Raw genomic sequence first — 19,285 nt, forward strand, 5'->3', positions numbered from 1 at the left:
TTGACTAGACGGACCTTTGTTGGCAAAGTAATGTCTCTGCTTTTAAATATGCTGTCTAGGTTGGTCATAACTTTCCTTCCAAGGAGTAAGCGTCTTTTAATTTCATGGCTGCAGTCACCATCTGCAGTGATTTTGGAGCCTCCCAAAAATAGTCAGCCACTGTTTCCACTGTTTCCCCATCTATTTGCCATGAAGTGGTTAACAATATGTTAATATGTTAACCACAACACTATATAGTTCATATGCATATCTAAACTATGAACAGATTAGAAAAAAATTTTTAATATAATTTAAAAATGAGTAAAATAAAGTCTTAAATTTAGGTTAATAAACACCACCAAGAAAAAGAATCAATTGATTTAAAACCAAGCTCTGGTTTGGCAAAAACTCATAAGAAATAGATGTGAGAATAGTTTTGGCTGCTCATGAATTCAATAGGACCTAGACTGTGATGTAGCTAAAGGACAATTTTTCTACAATAGTTTGTTGTGTTATTAGGGGAATAGTGTCCACAATAAATTAAATGAAACTCCAGCTAATATCAGACCATGTCCTGAGTCTTAGCCTAAGTTCTGGTCTGTTGAGAAGGCATCTTACCAGAATGGAGAAGGAGGAGAAACAAAAGAAGGAGCTTGTCATGTTCTAGAGATGAACAGACTCACAAGGAATCATGGCCACTCTCTCCAACTTTCTGAAGTCCTGTCCCAGAAAGAAAAAATCAGGGTTTCTTTCTTACGTCTACAGACAGTACCTCTGAGATCAATCAGTGGATTAGGAGTTAGAGGAAGGCAAGTTTCAGCATAAGGTAGACTTTTCTAATTAGAAAGCTCTATTACACTGAAATAGGTTACCTACAACCTAGTCTTCAATGGAAATGTTTAAGCTGAGGTTAAAGGGCAACTCTTAAATGCCATACTGGAGATTCCTATTCCTGTCATAATTGGGATGGGGTGGTTACTACGTAGTAACCATGTAGAACCATTCCATTTTGACATTATCTGATTTTTTTTTTTTTTTTTTTACTTTAAAAGAGGGCATTTTGGGTGGGTTTAGCTCCTCCTTTCAAGGAGGAAGATGGTGATATCATCAGGTACACTCAATGTCTTTTAGTGGCAACTAGTTCTTATTTTCTCTCTCCCTAGGTGTCACCACTGTTCTCACCATGACCACCTTGAGTATCAGTGCCAGAAACTCCTTACCTAAAGTGGCATATGCGACGGCCATGGATTGGTTCATAGCCGTGTGTTATGCCTTTGTATTTTCTGCGCTGATTGAGTTTGCGACCGTGAACTACTTCACAAAGCGGAGTTGGGCTTGGGAAGGCAAGAAGGTGCCAGAGGCCCTGGAGATGAAGGTAAGATACAGGAAAGGTGGGGGCTGGGAAGCATTCCCTGAGAGAACTGTATTGGAACCAGGAGTGGGCAGCCTGCAGCCTGTGGGAACTGGCCAGGGCTGTGTGCTATTCACTGGGGTCACCAATCCAATTCTCAACTGGAGTGCTTCTTGGCAGTGTGGAGTGTTTGCTGGGGGCAAAGAAAAGAGGGTTGGTATCATGGAGGGCTGATGCCTTGTGGTGAGGGATCAAACCTAAGTGTGATACTGCTGAACCCAAGGGGAATATGTTGTACTTACAAAGTGACCCAGAAGAGTGGTCTTTATCTTCCACCCAGAGAACAGTCTCTAGGACCACTTTTGCCCCTCATTTTGGCAGTATGTTCCCATTACCATCAAACAAAAATGATCATCATTCCTTCTATGTCTTTGCTTATTTTTACTCTCTACCTGGAATGTTCTTTTCTTATTTTCCTGCCTGATAAAGACCTGCTCAGTCTTTAAGAACCAGATTAAATGCTATTTTTCTCCATAGAAGCTTTCCAGAATCATGAGATAGCTTCAGCTTTTCTGGGGGTGGGTAAGGTTGCTCATGATATGAAAAGCATTTATTTGCATTAGAGCTATTTGTCTGCTTCCTCACTAGACTGAACTTATTGAGGGCAGGGACTTGCCTGCATTTGTCTAACTAGCTAGCATCTGTGTACAGCATCTGACTCATTGTAAAAGCTGAATAAATGTTAATTGGATTAATGGATGAGAAGAAAGAAAAAAATCCCAGTAAACCACCTGGAATTGGTAGGAATAGAAAAACATAAATACAGTAAAATCAGGTTTGGTATCCTTGACTGCTTTAAAAGAGTTGAGATCTCTAGCTGTAGATGAAGACTAACCCACAATGCTAAAAAGAATGGGCAGATGTGGCCCCAGAATCATGGAGAAGAGAAAACATAATGAAGATTTTTCAAACTGGAGGAATAGAATCCATAGAATATAGACTGGTGAGTTGGAAAATTTTTAGAATAGATCTTAACTATTTATTTAGATAAAATGTATTACCTCTTTGCTATAAATCATGAAGAAATAAGTATATTTCTTCTTCCTCCATCTACTCTACCATAGGAATTTCTTGGTTGGTTTTATTATTATTCTTAGTCTAGTTGTTAACATTTGTATCCTTAAAATATATTTTCCCATCTAATGCTTGATTCATCAGTTATAAACCAGATCTGTTGATCCCTCACCCACTGCAAGATATAAGGAAATTATTATACTTATCCTGCTTCTCACCTTTGTTTTCTACCAGTTCCTGTCATTGCTCAACTTTTGTTATACAACTGTTTCCACATTGTCAAGTTTTATAGTATTTACATGCTTTTATGCAGTCATAATATCTGTATTTTACTACTCACAGTTCTATATTTAAAAAGATTCTCTTCTCAAAATAGTCCTCTTATCCATTTTTATGTTCATCGCTTAGTTACCTCAAGGCTATCCTCTGGAAGTTTCTTTAGGAAGTGTTCATGGGAACCATATTTCCTACTATCTTATGTCAGTAATGCCTAACATTACTGACAATCTTACATGTATAAAATTATCTGTCAGTTGTGTTTATACTTGAATTATATTTGGGCTGTTGTACAATTTGTGGGTTGCATTCTCTTTCTCTAACGTCCACATAGACATTGGTTGCTATTTTCGGTTCTAGAACTGAATATTGTTATGAGGAAATTTAAAACTACCCTGAGAAGCTTTCACATAATGAGGAGATGATTTTATGGCTTAGAAACCCATATGCATGTGTCTTTTATTTACAAGGATAGATCTTGATCTATCTGTATGAATTTTTCCTAGGACAGCATGTTGCCCTTAACTCTATAGATTCACAACTGTCCTTGTTTCAGGAAAGCTTTCCTGAAACACATCTTTGCTCTGTTATCTTCCTAAAAGCACAGATTATACATATAATATAACTTTATAATCCTTATTTACCATTATTCTCTGGTAATTTCCAACTGTTCTTATCCATTTTATTTTTCTCAAGCCTGTCCTCTGTGTCTCTGAACATTTTCACCGTGTCTGTTCTCCTTCATTTCTATAGTAGTAGTATTTTTCCTTATATTAATTTTACGATTTCTGCTGACTTAGCTTTTAATGTATTCTGTTTGTTTTGTGTGTTGTTATGCAGTTCTTTATTGGTTCTTTCCCCTCATTGTAACGTATTTTGCATCAGTAACATATTCTTTTTCAACTGTTACTTGAAGTTGTATTAGAGGAGTTCTTTACTAACACTGCTATGTGTGAAAGTATCATTTTGGGGAGGGACTGAGACAATGAATAGGATAGTTGTAAGTGGTTGAGAATAAGTAGTTGAAAGTTAAGTTTGACCATCATCTGTTATCTATATAAATTCTTATAAATAACCCACAAGAAAGACCTCTATGTATGGTGTAGTGTGTGCATGCTTGTGTACATATGTGTAATATTGTACCCTTTAATGTTTCCAGTCTCTACCTCCTCACTACTATGTGGTAATCAAACAGTATTCCAGGATGTTCTCACTACCAGCCTGAAAACCATTTGTTTCAAAACAGAGGTCATTTGTTTTTCACTCAGGTCCTGCCATCCATATTTTAGGACTCTGTTCTTGGCCTGAAATCTAGAATATTAGGCATCCTCAATGTCTTCTTCACCCTGATCCAATTTTTACTGCATTTGGGAGTCCTTACGTTTTGGGGTGAGGGTTAAAAATACTTCCAATTTTCATCAAAGATGGAGTTTTGGTTTCATATATCATTTTCCTTATTTTGGTTGGTTCCAGAGAAGAAAAGGAAGCAAAGATGTCCTTATTCTGACATATTAAACTGAAAGACCCTTATTAAACAGATGTTTTAAGAGCAGTTTGCACTAACTACTGACATATAGCCTGATTTAACTAAGAAGAAATAGTGCCAAACTAACCTTAAGAAAATTCATGGAAAGTTTACTAGACTGGTAAAACAGGAAATTTACAGACTTTATCAAGACATCTAACTTTTTAAAATTATGTCTTCATGAAGAAGAAATAGCAGTTGAAAAAATATTACAATTATGCTGATGTAATTGGTTGACCAGTTGAAGTCAAATATAATCTGATTGATGGCTGGACATCAACCTGAATGGATATTGCTGTAATAAGCCACAAGGCTTTATCTTTCACCCTCCACAGATTCTTTACCATCTGAGCTACCAGGGAAGCCCTCTTAAATTCTGTCATCTGTGACTTAAATAAAGATACATAATATAAGAGATTCAAATTTGTAAGCTGGCATTAATAAAAAAGAGTATCTTTTGAAGTAAAGTCCAAGAGAATTTCTGAAGTTTGAAAGAATAGGCTGAAACCAAAAGGTTAACATTTCTAAATACAACAAATTTTTACACATATATTCCAAAAAAGTTCAGGGATAAAAAAGGTTAACAAAGATTTGCATGTTATAAATAAGATGCTATGATATAGGGAAAGAACACATTTAATGTAAGCCATCCATGTGGTGTAACTCTTGAAAAGCCAAATTTGATTTGAATCTGAGTTAGGAGTTACCTAGAACAAATGAGATGATAAACCCCTTTTATTCTGTACAGGTTGTACCATGTTTAAAATATGCTGTTCCAGTTTGGCTACTACAATGGAGAAAGGACAGATGCATTAAGGCAATGATGATTGCTAATTTCAGATATCTGAAAGGCAGTCATAAATATCTTATGAAATATGTGGTAGACTTGTTTTTTGTGATTGGAAAGAGATGCAGTGGTGGCTTGAAGGTAGAAAGAGCACTTGAACAGTGTAGCTGTCAAAAATGATAACTGTTTCTCCAATTCCAAGGAGTGCTGAAAATGAAAAAAAAAAAAGAAGAACAAAAAGAATCATCTAAAAGTCTTCTGCAGAGATGGTGATCTTAGTATTCCTTCTTAGTTCTGTCAATCGATTTAAGTTATTGAAAGGATGTTGATGAGAGTTGAAAAAAACTATGAAATGTATAAAAATGGATTTCTAATATGCGGGTACTATGTTTTGTGCACGCTGCTACAGTATGAAGGAACTAACAGAACCACTGACCCACAGAAAAAAACGAAGTGCATTAAAAGTAAAAAACAGTACAATTTAACTATAACTTATTTTGCTTCCTTTAGAGAGACATATTAATCCTTATTTGCCTCATAAAACTAGAATAGGTGAGCACAAAACTGTTTAAAACTAATATAAATGATCCAAAAGTCTATTTCTGATCTGTACTGTGGTCAAGGATTAGACAGAATGTGAGGGGAAAGATAAAGGAAAGGAAAAGAAGGGATAGGTAGGAACAAATACCTCATTTTCAAATGAAGACAAATGACTACCTTATAATAGCACTCAATGAACTGTGGGCTTCTGAGGAACAGCTACACATTTTATCACCACTTCCTTTAAAAATCCCACTAAAATGAGGGTAAAGAAATAAAACAGGTATAAACCCACAAGTACCAGGAGCACTGAAGAGGACTTTCAGTCAGACAAGAGATTGTAATGCATTTTTTTAAGAAAAATGAATGTGGAAAGACAGAATAAGAACTGATTTATCAAGTTGGAGAGAGATACAACCCTGGAGAAACTCAGCATTCAAGGTGCTTCATACAACAGACAATAAATCATGGGGGTGCAATTAAGGGGACTGAATAAAGGCCTGTGTACAGAGTAGTCAAGACCCCAGAGCCTGCCAGCATTTAAAATGTCAACAGCCAGAGGTATAGTTTCCTAAAGACCAGCAGAAGTTTCTTTTCTAAAGAAGCTGAATGTCTCCATAGAAAAGACCTTAATACAGTGACATTCTGGAGTATCCCATAAAATGACCTCCCTCCAGATAGCATAGTTTACCAGTCAACAAGCCCAGCTCAGGCACACTAAACATACAGACATCTTTTATGTTGCCAAATAATACTATGATATGAAGCATTATCAAAGTGAAATTTGTAATAGAGAAAAGTAAAGATTCAAAAAAAAACTCATCTTGGCAGGAACAGAAATAATTTAGGGAATTAAAGAGAACCTAAGAAAAACAAAAGTAAATCTTATCTTATATTTGTAAATATATCATATACATAAAATAAGGAGGATGCTAATATAAAAGGAAATCAGAGAATAAGGAAGAGCTTCTGAAATGAAAAATAACCACCAAGTGGTAATGAAGCCAATCCAATAAGGAAGGGCAACAACCTCCATGAACACAGAAGACAAGCCACACAAGGGGTTCCATCCCCAAAACAAAGGCTGTGCCAAAAACCAAGAGGCTGCTTTGGGGACAAAGACCCCAGTGAAGGCAGTACTCTGCAAACAACTCAGAGGCCAGGCCTTTCTGGGGAAATGTCTCCAGGGTTTCACAGTGTAACGAGAAATAGAAGTTTCCACAGATGCTGCGGTTCTCTCTGTCCCAGCTGTGGGGTTGGTGGCCTGAGCTAGGAGAGGAAAAAAAAGCAGTTTTCACTCAGTTTCAGTTCCCTGCTCGAGGTGCTGACCCAAATCCCTGCCACAAGAGGGTCAGTCTGAATATACAAAGCCTATTTGGTTGTGTGATCCTCTCAATAATTTGTGAAAAAAAGTGAAATTGTTAGTCACTCAGTCGTGTCTGACTCTTTGCAACCCATGGACTGTAGCCCATCAGGCTCCTCTGTCCATGGGATTTCCCAGGCAAGGATGCTGGAGTGGATTTACCATTTCCTTCTCCAGGGGATCTTCCCAACCCAGGGATCAAGCCTGGGTCTCCTGCATTGCAGGCAGATTCTTTACTGTCTGAAACACCAGGGAAACCCCAATAATCAGCTCTAGCTTGTTTCATAACTTTCATGGCTTTGCTTGATCTGTTAGCACTTTTTCTCAAGACATTGCAGCATTTCTGCCAGGCAGTATTTACGCATTTGTTAACGAAAATCAAGATATGACTAAAGATCAGAAGCTCAGTAGCAACCTATGTTGTAGCAGTGATGTCAGTCCATTGTCTTCAGAGAGTTAATGTTGAAAACAAAATTCTTACTGATCAGACAAACATGGTCTGCTGAAGACACATGCACTTTTGTAGAGTTTAACATTTTGTGTTTTTCTGAAGAAAATATACATATATACATATGTTGCTTTATTTGAAACAAAATACAATGCATTTGAAAAAATAACTGCCAAAATGAAAGTTTCAATAGACATGGGAAAATAAACTGAAAAAAAAATCTTTCTACAAGTAAGGTAAAAAGGAAATATTTGACGAATGAAAAGAAGAGGTTAAGGGACTTAGGGATGAATCCAGGAAATTCATCCAACTCAGAACCTGCAGAATGAGTGAACAGAGAAATGGGAACAAAGGAAATTAGCAAAGAACTAATATAAGACATGTTTACAAAAGGAAAGATATAAGCCTCCAGATTGAAAGTGTTCTCATAGGCCCACATAAAGTCACATCATCTTGAGATTTTAGAAAACCAGGGATAAATGGTAGACTAAAGAGATTCTAGAAAGGCAATAAGTGTTATTTACAAAGAAATGATTAGCAGAATGGCATCAGACTTCCATTGGATGCTGGAAGACAGTGGAGCTGTAAATCTAGATCTGAAGGACAAATGATTTTCAACCTTGAATCCTATGCCTAGTCAAAGTATCACTTAAATGGAAAGGTAGTTATTTTCAGACCTGCTAGAACTCAGAAATGTCACTTCTCATGGATTCCACCTTAGGAGAATACAGGAGAATATGTTCTATTAAAACGAAAGTAGAACGAAAAAGAGAAAGACACTGGACCAGAGAAGAGGGTATCCTACAGAGGAGATAGATGAAGGGAATTCCTAAGATGAAAGCTATGTAGCAAGCAAACCTGGAGAAGAACCCAGTGCAATTTGTAGCAAGAGGCTAGAGGTATTTATCCAGTCCTTTATAATGATGTTACCATTGATTATTGATTGCACTAGAAAGATTGCTATAATTGTATGGAAGATGGAGGAAGGGTTGCATAAGTGAGGTAAATCAGCATGAAAATATGAATGGTTATGTATAAAACTGATAGCAGTATAAGCATATTACTTAGAAATATATAAATATTAGAAAGTTTAGAAAATTAAAATAAAGATAGAAAGTTAAAAATAATTATGTTGTAGGACAAGGTTGGGGTACAGGCATTATAAGTTTTTACATTTATTTCTTTTTAACTATGTGCATTATTACCTAGATTATATTTTTTGAAAATTAAAAGTAAGAGCAAATTAAAATGAAGAAATAAAACTATATTTTTAAAAAAGACAATTATTATTCTTAGAAGTTCTTTTAAAATATAAATTCTTACCTAAATTTTGGAAACACAGTGATTCTTATGCTTTTTTCTTATTTTCAAATAAGAAATTTGAATGCTCTAGAATAACGTTTTATTTTACATTAGAAAATACTCAACTTCCATCCATAATTTGGAAAAGTTTAGTTTTTTATCATTAATGGCTTTTTAAAATTTCTAGCATTCCTGTAAAAACAGCCATAAATCAAGTCACCACTTGGTATGTTCTCTCTGGGGTGAATGATATTCACTCTGGGTTAATTTGTATTCATAAAGTGGTAGCCTTCTCACCCTTTTCTACAGTAGATATAAATGCCCTGACAACAAACATACTCTATCACTGATGAGTTGATTGAAACAGAAACAAACAGGGGGATCAGTCAAGATGGCAGAGAAGAAAGACCCAGCAATCACCTCCTCTCAAAAGCACACCAAAATCACAACTATTTGCAGAACAACCATCCATGGAAAAGATCAAAATTTACCAGAAAAGACCTTCTACAACTAAAGATATGAAGAAGGAACCAAACAAGACAGGTGGAGTTGTGATATAGGCAAGTCTTATACCCTGGGTGGGCAATCCACAAACGAGAGGAATATTACCATTACAGAGGGGAGGAGTGAGGGGTCTGAGCCCCAAGGTGGGCTCCATAACCTGTGGGTCATATGCCAGGAAAATGAACCCCCAGAGCATTTGGCTTTGAAGACCAGTAATGCATACAATTGAGAGTCCCAGAGAGCTGGGGGAAAATAGAGACTTCACTTACATGCTCTGGGATTCAGGGCAAAAGCAGTAATAGGAGGCTGGGTCAGACCCACCTGCTGATCTTGGAGAGTCTCCTGGAAAAACCAGGGGCAACTACAGCTCCCCCTGGGGACATAGACACTGGTGGCAGCCATTCTGGAGAACTCATTCTACCATGTAGACACTGGTGCTGGCAAACTCCATTTTGGAATCCTCCCTCTAACTTATTAACCTTAGGACCCAGCCCCGCCCTGGGCCAACAAGTCTGTAGGTGCCAGTTCTAGGACACCTCATACCAAGCAAATAACTGGGCATGGACACAGGTCTACCCACCAACAGATAAACACAGAGTCGGACACGACTGAGCGACTTCACTTTCACTTTTCACTTTCATGCATTGGAGAAGGAAATGGCAACCCACTCCAGTGTTCTTGCCTGGAGAATCCCAGGGACAGGGTAGCCTGGTGGGCTGCCGTCTCAGGGGTCTCACAGAATCAGACACGACTGAAGCGACTTAGCAGCAGCAGCAGCAGCAGATAATATTTGAGTCTCATCCACTCTTTCCTTTCTCATCCACTGGCCCCAGGTCCATCCCCACATATGGTCTGGATATCCCCTACCCTCTCTTGCACCTGCATTTTCTCCCCATTACTTCTCTTGCACCTGCATTTTCTCCCCATTCTATTGGCTTACTGACCTCTTACTAATCCAGCATGTTCCCTTCCTCTTTTGAAGTCACTTGACTCAGCATTTGTGCCTTTCTGTGTTTTTTTCGTGTTCTCCCTTATATTTTAGTTTTCTCTTATTTTAATTAATCTTCATTAGACAGCCTAAAATTTATCATCTTAACTGTTTTTAATAAGCATGTTCACAGTATTGTACAAGCAACTTTCAGAACTTTTTCATCCTGCAAAACTGAAACTCTATCCCCATGAAACCAGAAATTCCAATCCTCCTCTCCACTCACCCCCTGGCAACCTCCATTCTACTTTCTGTCTCTAGCAATCTGACTTCTCTAAGTACTGAATACAACTGGAATCATATTTGTCTTTGTGACTGGCTTATTTTATTTAGCATAACATCCTCAAGGTTCATTCATGCTATAGCATGCATCAGAATTTCCTTTAAGGCTGAATAATATCCCATTGTATGGATAGACCACGTTTTCTTCATCCATTCTTCTCTCTATGCATACTTGGGTGGCTTTCATCTTTTGGCTAGTGAGAATTATGCTGCTATGAACATGGGTGTGCTCATATCTCTTTAAGACCTTGCTTTCATTTGAGGTGGGCAATATACTCCAAAGTAGAATTGCTGGGTCATATTTTAATTTTTTGAGGATCTGATGTACCATTTTTCATAGCAGCTGCACCATTTTACATTCCCGACAGCACATAAGGGGTCAAATTTCTCCATATCCTTGTCTACACTTGTTATTTCCTTTTTTTATTGTTACTGTTATTGTTCTTATTTTTAATAGTAGGCACCCTAATGGGTATGAGGTGGTATCTCATTTTGACTTTCATTTCTATTATGATTGGTGATATTAAGCATCTTTTCACATCCTTATTGGCCATTTCTATATCTTCTTTTGAAAAATGTCTATTTTAAAACCCATTTTAAAAATTGAGTTGTTTGGGTGTAAAAATTGGGTCTTTGTCTGATTTGTCTTTGAATCTAACATAGTATACACTCCATTACTTTACCCACTTCTGAAAACTGGGGTTCAGGAAAGTTGGATGGATGTTAGGTTAACACAGTCATAGGACTTAATCTGCGTATACTTTGAGGTCCTGGAGGTCTCAAGTACATTCAGGGCTTCAACTAACCCTCTAATTAGCACTTCTGAAAACAATTAACATGAACGTGATCTGAGAAAAACTCTCAAGTTGGACATGCATTAGTCCATAAAAGTTTTCACTACCTCATCCCCAGTCCACATGAGGTAGCTTTCTAGAAGGAAAAGTGTCCTGCCCTGAGGTCAAAATGCTTGGAGGAATTTGGAAAAGTGAGTTTCAGTTTGGTGGTATGGGAATTACTCCAGGATGAACTATAGAGATATTCTATATATCTCTGTATAGGAGAAGTCATACTAGATAGGAGAGGTCACACTTCTCAAGAGTTGGAGAAGACTCTTGAAAGTCCCTTGGACTGCAAGGAAATCCAACCAGTCAATCCTAAAGGATATCAGTCCTGAATATTCATGGGGAGGACTGATGCTGAAGCTGAAGCTCCAATACTTTGGTCACCTGATTTGAAGACCTGACTTGTTGGAAAAGACCCTGGTGCTGGGAAAGATTGAAGGCAGGAGGAGAGGGGATGATATAGGAATAGATGGTTGGATGGCATCACCGACTCGATGGACATGAGTTTCAGCAAGCTCCAGGATTTGGTGATGGACAGGGAAGCCTGACGTGCTGCAGTCCATGAGGTCGCAGAGAATCAGACACAACTGAGCAACTGAACTGAACTGATAGGAGAGGTCAAGACTCAGCAGGAATAAATTAGAAATCACATGAAGAATCTTCAGTTGGGGGGTCAGGTTTCATTCTGTAAACATCTATAATGCAGCTAAGAGCCCAGCATTGGCTCGAGAGGTAGGCACAGAATCATAGCTTGGTCAGAGTTAAGTGACTCTAGTTTGTGTCTATCAAATTCCAGGGTGTAGAGAAGTATTAGAAAACTAGATGCAGAAATGTGAATTATTAACCATTAATCTCTGCTTCCTGTTTCTGTCTTCTCAGCACTACAACTTTTGCTTTGATTTCCCTTCTTTGACAATTTAGGTAAAAATTATAGTGGCTGATTAAAAAGTTCCATGATGGAAAGGGCGAGGGAAATTAAAAGGTAATTTTCTTTTATTACTTAAAAAATCTGTGATTAAATCAACTGCTGCTTCTCTACGTATAGAACACAAAGTGCCTACAGAGCTAAAGAAAGTGTTTGCTGTTCAGAATGATTATTTCAAAGACTTGGTCATAACCAGCTTATAAGATGACTAAATGAAATAATATATGTGAGTGTGAAAGCTTCTAGCAAAGTCAGGGTAGTGGGTTTTTTTCTTTCTTTTATTTTATTTTATTTTTTGTCTAACCATGAGGAAAAAAAGAGATTAGTAAGCAAATGAATAAGTAAGTAGGCAAACAAGTGAAGTGCTCCTTTATTTAATAGCAGAGGCATTTAGCAGCAGGCCTCTATTCACACAATGAATTTGCTAATTATAAGTGAGTCCCATGTAGTATTTAAAGCATTTACAAGGTTGTTAGACTCCCTTAGAGTTCTGTCCCCCTTCCACTTGTAGCAATGTAACTACAATCCTCAAAGAGAAAGAATGGTTTTGCTTTTTAAGTGTCCTATTAGTCAGACTGTTCATTTACTTAAACCAGCACCCACTTCTTTGTCCCTCTTACCCTCCCTGATGAAAACCCTGAAGCCAGCACAGACAGGCCTTTATCATGTACACTCTCATCTACCTACAGCAGACTCCTTGTCATTCCTCAAAGTAGCAGTGCCCTTGACCTGTGCATTGCCTTGGCTACATCTTCATCTGGTGAGCTCCTGCTCATCTTTCATGACCCAGCTCACCATCCTCATTGCCTTCTCTGAGCCACCTTTTCCAGCACCTGAAGGTACTTTGCCCCTCCCTCTACTGAATTCCCCTCACCCTTTTGTTCATATCTCTTAGAATTCTGATCACATTATATGGCAATGGTGTGTTCACAGGGCTCTCCCCCTGCACCCCGCCCCCCACCATTGGACTGCAAACTCCTACAAAACAAGGAGTGAAACGGACAACTTTTAACCTTCCCATCTATCCTGAAACATCTAGCGTAGTTCTTGGCCCAGTAGATATTCAGTAGCTGTTGGGCAAAAGTTATTATTAGGACCAGGAAGATCAATGGCAGTGTGGTCTAAAGAAAAATGAGTCAGAAAATGGGGGGGGACTCGGAAGTAAAGAAGAAAGGAAATAGATTAGGAGAAAGGGGGTCAGTAGGAGAGGGCGGGAGTAGAGAAATCCAGGAAGGAAACACGTGCAAAGAAGTAAAACAGATGCTGGGAAGCAAAGTCACGTTGAGAAAGAAAAATTCGAGGTATGTGAAATCAGGGCAACACATTGGTCATCACTTTCCATCAAATACTCTTGGGCATTTTCAAAGCTCATCTGTCCCCACTTTTCCCTTAAAACAAAGAGGGATGAAAGGAAGAAAAGGCCAGAGTGGGAAATGAGGCAGCAAACACTATGAGCTCAGCACTCAGACTATGCCCTCAGCCACTGCCTTTGGCCTCTCCTGTTCCTCAGCCTCTCTCTTCTGACCCAGGCCTGAGCTTTGTCACCTTTTCTCTTTTCTACATGGGAGGTCCATGTATATACAAGTCGTATATGTGAGAACAAATGGACACATTTGTGTATGCTTATTTATCATTGAGGTTTTTTTTTTTTTTTTTTATAATCTGGAAAAGCAAAGATCAGAGTCATAGCAAGCCCCCAGGATCCCTGCCTGTGCTGTCAGAGGGAAGCAGATGGAAGTTCCCTAGAGAGGCTGTTGCAGAGTCAGACACAACTGAGTGACTGAGATGAACTGAACTAGAGAGGCTGTAGCTCCTGCCTGCATGAAGGGTTATAATGATGCATGTTAACATGCTGTAGAATGTATGTCTTTAAGACAAAATGACTTTCAGACTCACCAAGCTCTCTTCCTCACAGGAGATGTGCCACTTGATGGTTGAAGCCTTTTGGAGTTATGTCTCGGGTAACCAAACAGTGTCTCATACCTATAGAACAGTACAGTGCAGCCCTGGTTAAAAGTTGGGAGCCCAGATGGCTAGTGTGGGCTCTGCCACAGTCTGAAGCTGAGTTTTCTCATCTGTCAAATGGGAGTAATCTCACACACTTACGTCGTACGGTTACTGTGAGGATCAAGTCACATGATTGCATAGGATCCTACACATGACCAAGATTTCAGTTTTCCAGTTATTTCTACCACCATTCTTTCATCTGATCCTCTCAACAACCCTGCCAAATATTTTGATCCTCATTTTACAGATGAAGAAACTAAAGCTCTAAGGGGAGAAGTCACTTGGCCAAAGGCACAATAGCTAGTAATCCAGGATGATGCAGATTTTGTTTTCAAAGTCATCTTCAATTTATTCCTTTGTACAAAGCTGGCTACTCAGTGCTATTGGCTTCATGGCCCCTCTTTCCTAACTTCCCTCATGTCTCCTCCTCCCCACAGCCTTTGAAGGTGTTCTATATAGTGAATTAATTAGCTTTCCTTTTGTCCCCCCATTCTCCCCTACTTTTTCTGGCCCTTAGAAGAAAACACCAGCAGTCCCGACCAAGAAAACCAGCACCACTTTCAACATCGTGGGAACCACCTATCCCATCAACCTGGCCAAGGACACTGAATTCTCTGCCATCTCCAAGGGCGCTGCTCCGAGCACCTCCTCCACCCCGACAATCATTGCTTCACCCAAGACCACCTATGTGCAGGATATCCCGACTGAGACCAAGACCTACAACAGTGTCAGCAAGGTTGACAAGATTTCCCGCATCATCTTTCCTGTGCTCTTTGCCATTTTCAATCTGGTCTATTGGGCTACATATGTCAACCGGGAGTCAGCTATCAAGGGCATGATCCGCAAACAGTAGATAGTGGTGGCGCTGCAACCAGAGCACTATATACCCTAGGAAGCATCCAGGCACCCAAACCCCAGGGCTCCCCTTCATGTGTTTCAGGATTCTTCTTTTATAACCCTCTTACCATGCCATGACTCTCAGTTACTATTTAGGAATCTCAGTGAAGAAACTGAATAACAGAAAAAATTACTTGTCCCTCTAACATTGCTGAGTATGTCCCGATTGGAGCCAAACACTGCCATTTGTCCAGTTGCTTATCTTAATCTGCCAGTCTCCCTCAGCTGAGGGCATGGCATGTAATTTACTGCACTCTGCCCACTACAGGAACAACAGGAGACTCTACAGCCTGCAGTGAGAGCCTTGGCTATTGGATAGGTCCAGACTGAGGTGGATTGTTGACTTGTCCAGATCAGATGATTCTGACTCACTAGGGAGCTAGCCTGGGTCCCCAGTGGTCCTGCCTGCCCCCTCTCCTGCCCACAACAGGGCCCACTAGGCATAAGTACTGATAGCAAAGGCAGGAGCCAGTGCTAACCTCTGAAGATGGCCTGAAACCCCTTTATTGGCTTAGAGGTTAGTGTGGACAATTGAGGCTTACTGCTGTCTACCATGTATTGCCAAAACAGATGGAACCAGTTAGGTCAGCCTGGCACCAAGATGACGAATACCTGCCAGGTCTAGACCCTCAGGAAAATAGTACCTTCTTTGGTATATCTCTCCTCCAGAAAGCCCTTTTCTCTTAAGCCCTTTGAACCTGTTGTAGCCAGCTGGACATGGCTTAGCTTGGACTCATTACTGCCTACAAACTCTTTAGTAAAAGGATCAGGTATTTGTTTTAATTTATACTAAGAAGGGACATATGCAACAAAATGAGATCAAATGTCTAGTTTTTTTTAAAAGATTAGAAAGATATGAAAGTCATCTTCTAGCCAAGGCAACTCATCAAATACTGGATGGAGTGAGAAATTTGGGCTTGGTGGTAGTTGAGGCTTGAAGACTGGCTTGGAAAAGAGGGCTACTGGCAGGTGAAAGTCAAGTTCTTCTTTCCATACCCTCCACACTCCAGACCCTAGCCCAAGATCTTTTCTCCTACTTGTCAGGGACCTCTGGTCCTCTCTTGATGCCAATATTAAGAGGGATGAATTGGAGTCTACTTTACTTTTGAGTCAATTAAATCATTAACCTTATTATCAGTTTGATAATATATTATTTAAAGGATTCGATCTCATTTGTTCTTAGCATGAATAAAAGGGACAGTTATAATTGTAAATTTTGTATAAAGTAGACAAACTCAGTTTCAGATGTTTGAATGACTCACCAAGGCTCCTTACAAGTGTCTGTAATAGAGAACTATCATGGACCCCTTTCCAAAGGCCAACAGGAAGATAGGACTGAGAGTTCAGGTCCATCTAGACCTCAGAATCAGCACCATCTCAACAGGCATGCTGGGTCCTCAATGCAGTTTGGTTGGACACCAAAAAGATTTTTAGAAAGTCACAATGTGTTATCCAAGGAGACCACTTCTTGTCGCCATGGTTCAAGAGAATGAGATGAAGATGGCAGCCCCAGCCACTAGTCCAAAGTATCCGGGAGCCCCTTAGTAATGCCACAGAGGGCACCAAAAGGAGATTCTCCCTGCCCACCCCCTGATCAGTGCTCCTAAGGGGTCTATCATTAGCTGCTGGTTGCCTTTTCACCCATCCTTCCCCCATCTCCTGCTTCCTTGCCATTGCTGGGATAATGCATGCCAGTCCCATTATTCCTAAGACTGTGTCTGTAGGTAAATTCATGACTATAAGAGTGTAGTGTCGTGGCTATGTGGGGATGGGGGGTGGGGGGGTGGGGCTGTTAATGATTGTCTTGTTCATGATTGTCTTAAGGAATTTAGAATGGAAGCCTGACCTTTACCTCTCTGTAGAAATTGTGTTTCCAAATGCTTTGGTGCAATGTTTAGTGGCTGTTTATTAAACTCTTTCTGAATTGTACTCAGGCTAAATAACTTTTTTTTGGACACTCTTTGACTAACACAAGCTGTAGTCTGTTTTGGGCTTTCACTCCTATTCTCGTGCCACCCTTACTTAACACCATTGGAATATGCTGGGAAAAAGGTATCCCAAGAACAAGAGATCTATTACAGCAATCCAAAATGGAACCCATGTGAAAAGACTGCTTTGATTGACTCAGGGGTCTCATTACCCAATATGACAGAGAAGGAAACACTTGTATTGCTTCCTCCACTAAATTCACCCACTCCCAGGAAATAAGAGAAAGGTCTTTTCTTTGTAATTGAAAAGGCTTTTTCCCCCCTTTTCCATTGATTATTATTTTCCTTAGGCAATAGTTCTCCACAGGTAATAGTTACTAGGCAGAGAGAGAATAAGTGTCTAATTGGTTAGTCTATGTGTTGGGAAATAGATGATGACCTTTATCTGTTACAGAGTTAAGAAAAATCTGGGAAATTATCTTATGAGATGTGCTTGAGGAAATCACTGGGCTTCTAAGGGATGGGGAAAATTTCCTTAGGAGAGCATTTTGAGTCATATAAAAGGTTTTCTTGGGTGAAATAAGACCAGAGACTTGAACAATTTAACCCTCAGTGCATGTTCTAGCCATGTGATCATCTGATTGATGCCGTCATACTACAGCAATTTCATAATCCTTGACCAATTCAATCATACCCCCCAAACAACCATGAGATACAGGCTCCTTAGCAAAGTTGCCTGCTACCCATATTTAAATGTTTCCTTGAGAAACTTCTAGGACCAGTTTTCCTCTGAAAACTATTTCTTGAGTTTTATGGGAAAGCTGAAGCTGTTCTCATCAGTAATTCTGTTGCTGAGGTTCCCTAGAGTTTGAAACCTTACCCCAAACTGGGACCAATATTGTGAACTTAAGAATCTTATGGTAATAAGAGCTTCAGAGACATACCCCTAGCAGTTCTAGAGGCTACTACAAGAATGTCTAACAAAGTGTAGGCACTTAATACGTATTTTTGAATTGTTGTTGTTCAGTCTCTCAGTCATGTCCGACTCTTTGCAACCTCATGGACTGCAGCACACCAGGCTTCCCTGTCCTACACTATCTCCCAGAGTTTGCTCAGATCCATGTCCATTGAGTCAGTGATGCTATCCAACCTTTTCATCCTCTGTTACCCGCTTCTCCTCTTGCCCTCAGTCTTCAGAAGAGCCTGGTGGGCTACAGTCCATGGAGTCACAAGAGTTGGACATGACTGAGCAACTAAAACCTTATTTATGATTAAATAAATGCTAACCTAGATGAAAGGTATGTGGGGTGGGGTGGAGGTTCTTCAGGGTGATGTTGGAAAGGAGACTAAACCATGATCAGTGGAGACTGATGGAAGCAAACAAATGGAATATGCAGCCCTCTAAAGCAGCATCCAAGTGTTAATAAATGTACACTATCACTTAAAATAGCTTTTTCCCCCTACTGAATAATTGTATGCTCCTATGGACTTTTAAATCTGAGGTGTTCGTGTAATGACCTTTTAGTTCCTCATGCTAAAGTATGGTGGGCAGGAGAGCAAGGCATGACTGGGCACCAGGATGCATCTGTGTTATGATACCCTTCAGAGGGCTTCTCACACTGAGCTTGGGAAGGAGGCCCTCTGAAAGTCTGACTCCTTCCTAGAGGTCTAGCAGGAGATGGGATGAATGAGAAGGGAAATGGAAGAGGAAGAAAGCATTGGGGAAAATTCTGTCAATGGGGTCTAGAATTGCAGCAAGAATCTCTCTTCAGTCTCAATAGCATCTAATTACACAGGCTCCCTTTTCCCTGGAAACATCATTCATGTGACCGTCCGCTGCACTGAGGCTAAAGGCACCTGCCCTTGTTGACCATGAAAGCTACTGTCTGGAACCTCCTGCCTTTTCCATCACAGAGCGCCTGGGCCTTGTCTACCTTGCTTCTGCCTAAGCTCCAACAATTTGATGTTATGAGAAAAACACTGAGACAAATGAACACCTGAATTTCAGTCAGGGCTCAATTCCATATCAATTGCTACATGAAATCATGCAAGTCCCTCCCCTGAGCTGAGAGTTTCCCTATTAGTAAACTGGGGTTCTGATGAGAGCCAAGTCAACGTAAGCGTACACTTTCTAGCAGCTTCCCTGGTGGTCCACTCTGCCCTGAGTGTCACCACATCCTGGGCACACCCTTCCCCCCACCCCCACCCAGCCCACCTGGGGAACAGAAACACCACCCTTTGATTGCCTATCATGCAACTCTAGATGG

General features: G+C 39.9%; 1 protein-coding gene across 3 annotated transcripts in view; it reads left to right on the forward strand.

Annotated features, from left to right (window-relative positions):
- The window catches only part of GABRA3 (gamma-aminobutyric acid type A receptor subunit alpha3), a 237,585-nt gene extending 220,566 nt beyond the window's left edge, over positions 1–17,019 (forward strand). For 2 of the 3 annotated variants that reach the window (XM_006059662.4, XM_044936781.2), the window contains exons 9-10: positions 1,143–1,354; positions 14,711–17,019. In XM_006059662.4, coding sequence (XP_006059724.1) covers positions 1,143–1,354; positions 14,711–15,046 — 548 coding nt within the window. In that variant the 3' untranslated portion in view covers positions 15,047–17,019. Of the gene's footprint in view, positions 1–1,142; positions 1,355–4,953; positions 5,480–14,710 lie in introns of those variants that run through there. The other variant, XM_044936782.2, reaches the window with a different exon arrangement.
- The last annotated feature ends 2,266 nt before the right edge of the window (positions 17,020–19,285 follow it).

Source organism: Bubalus bubalis, chromosome X, assembly GCF_019923935.1.
Source record: "Bubalus bubalis isolate 160015118507 breed Murrah chromosome X, NDDB_SH_1, whole genome shotgun sequence".
NCBI classification, from domain to species: Eukaryota; Metazoa; Chordata; class Mammalia; order Artiodactyla; family Bovidae; genus Bubalus; species Bubalus bubalis.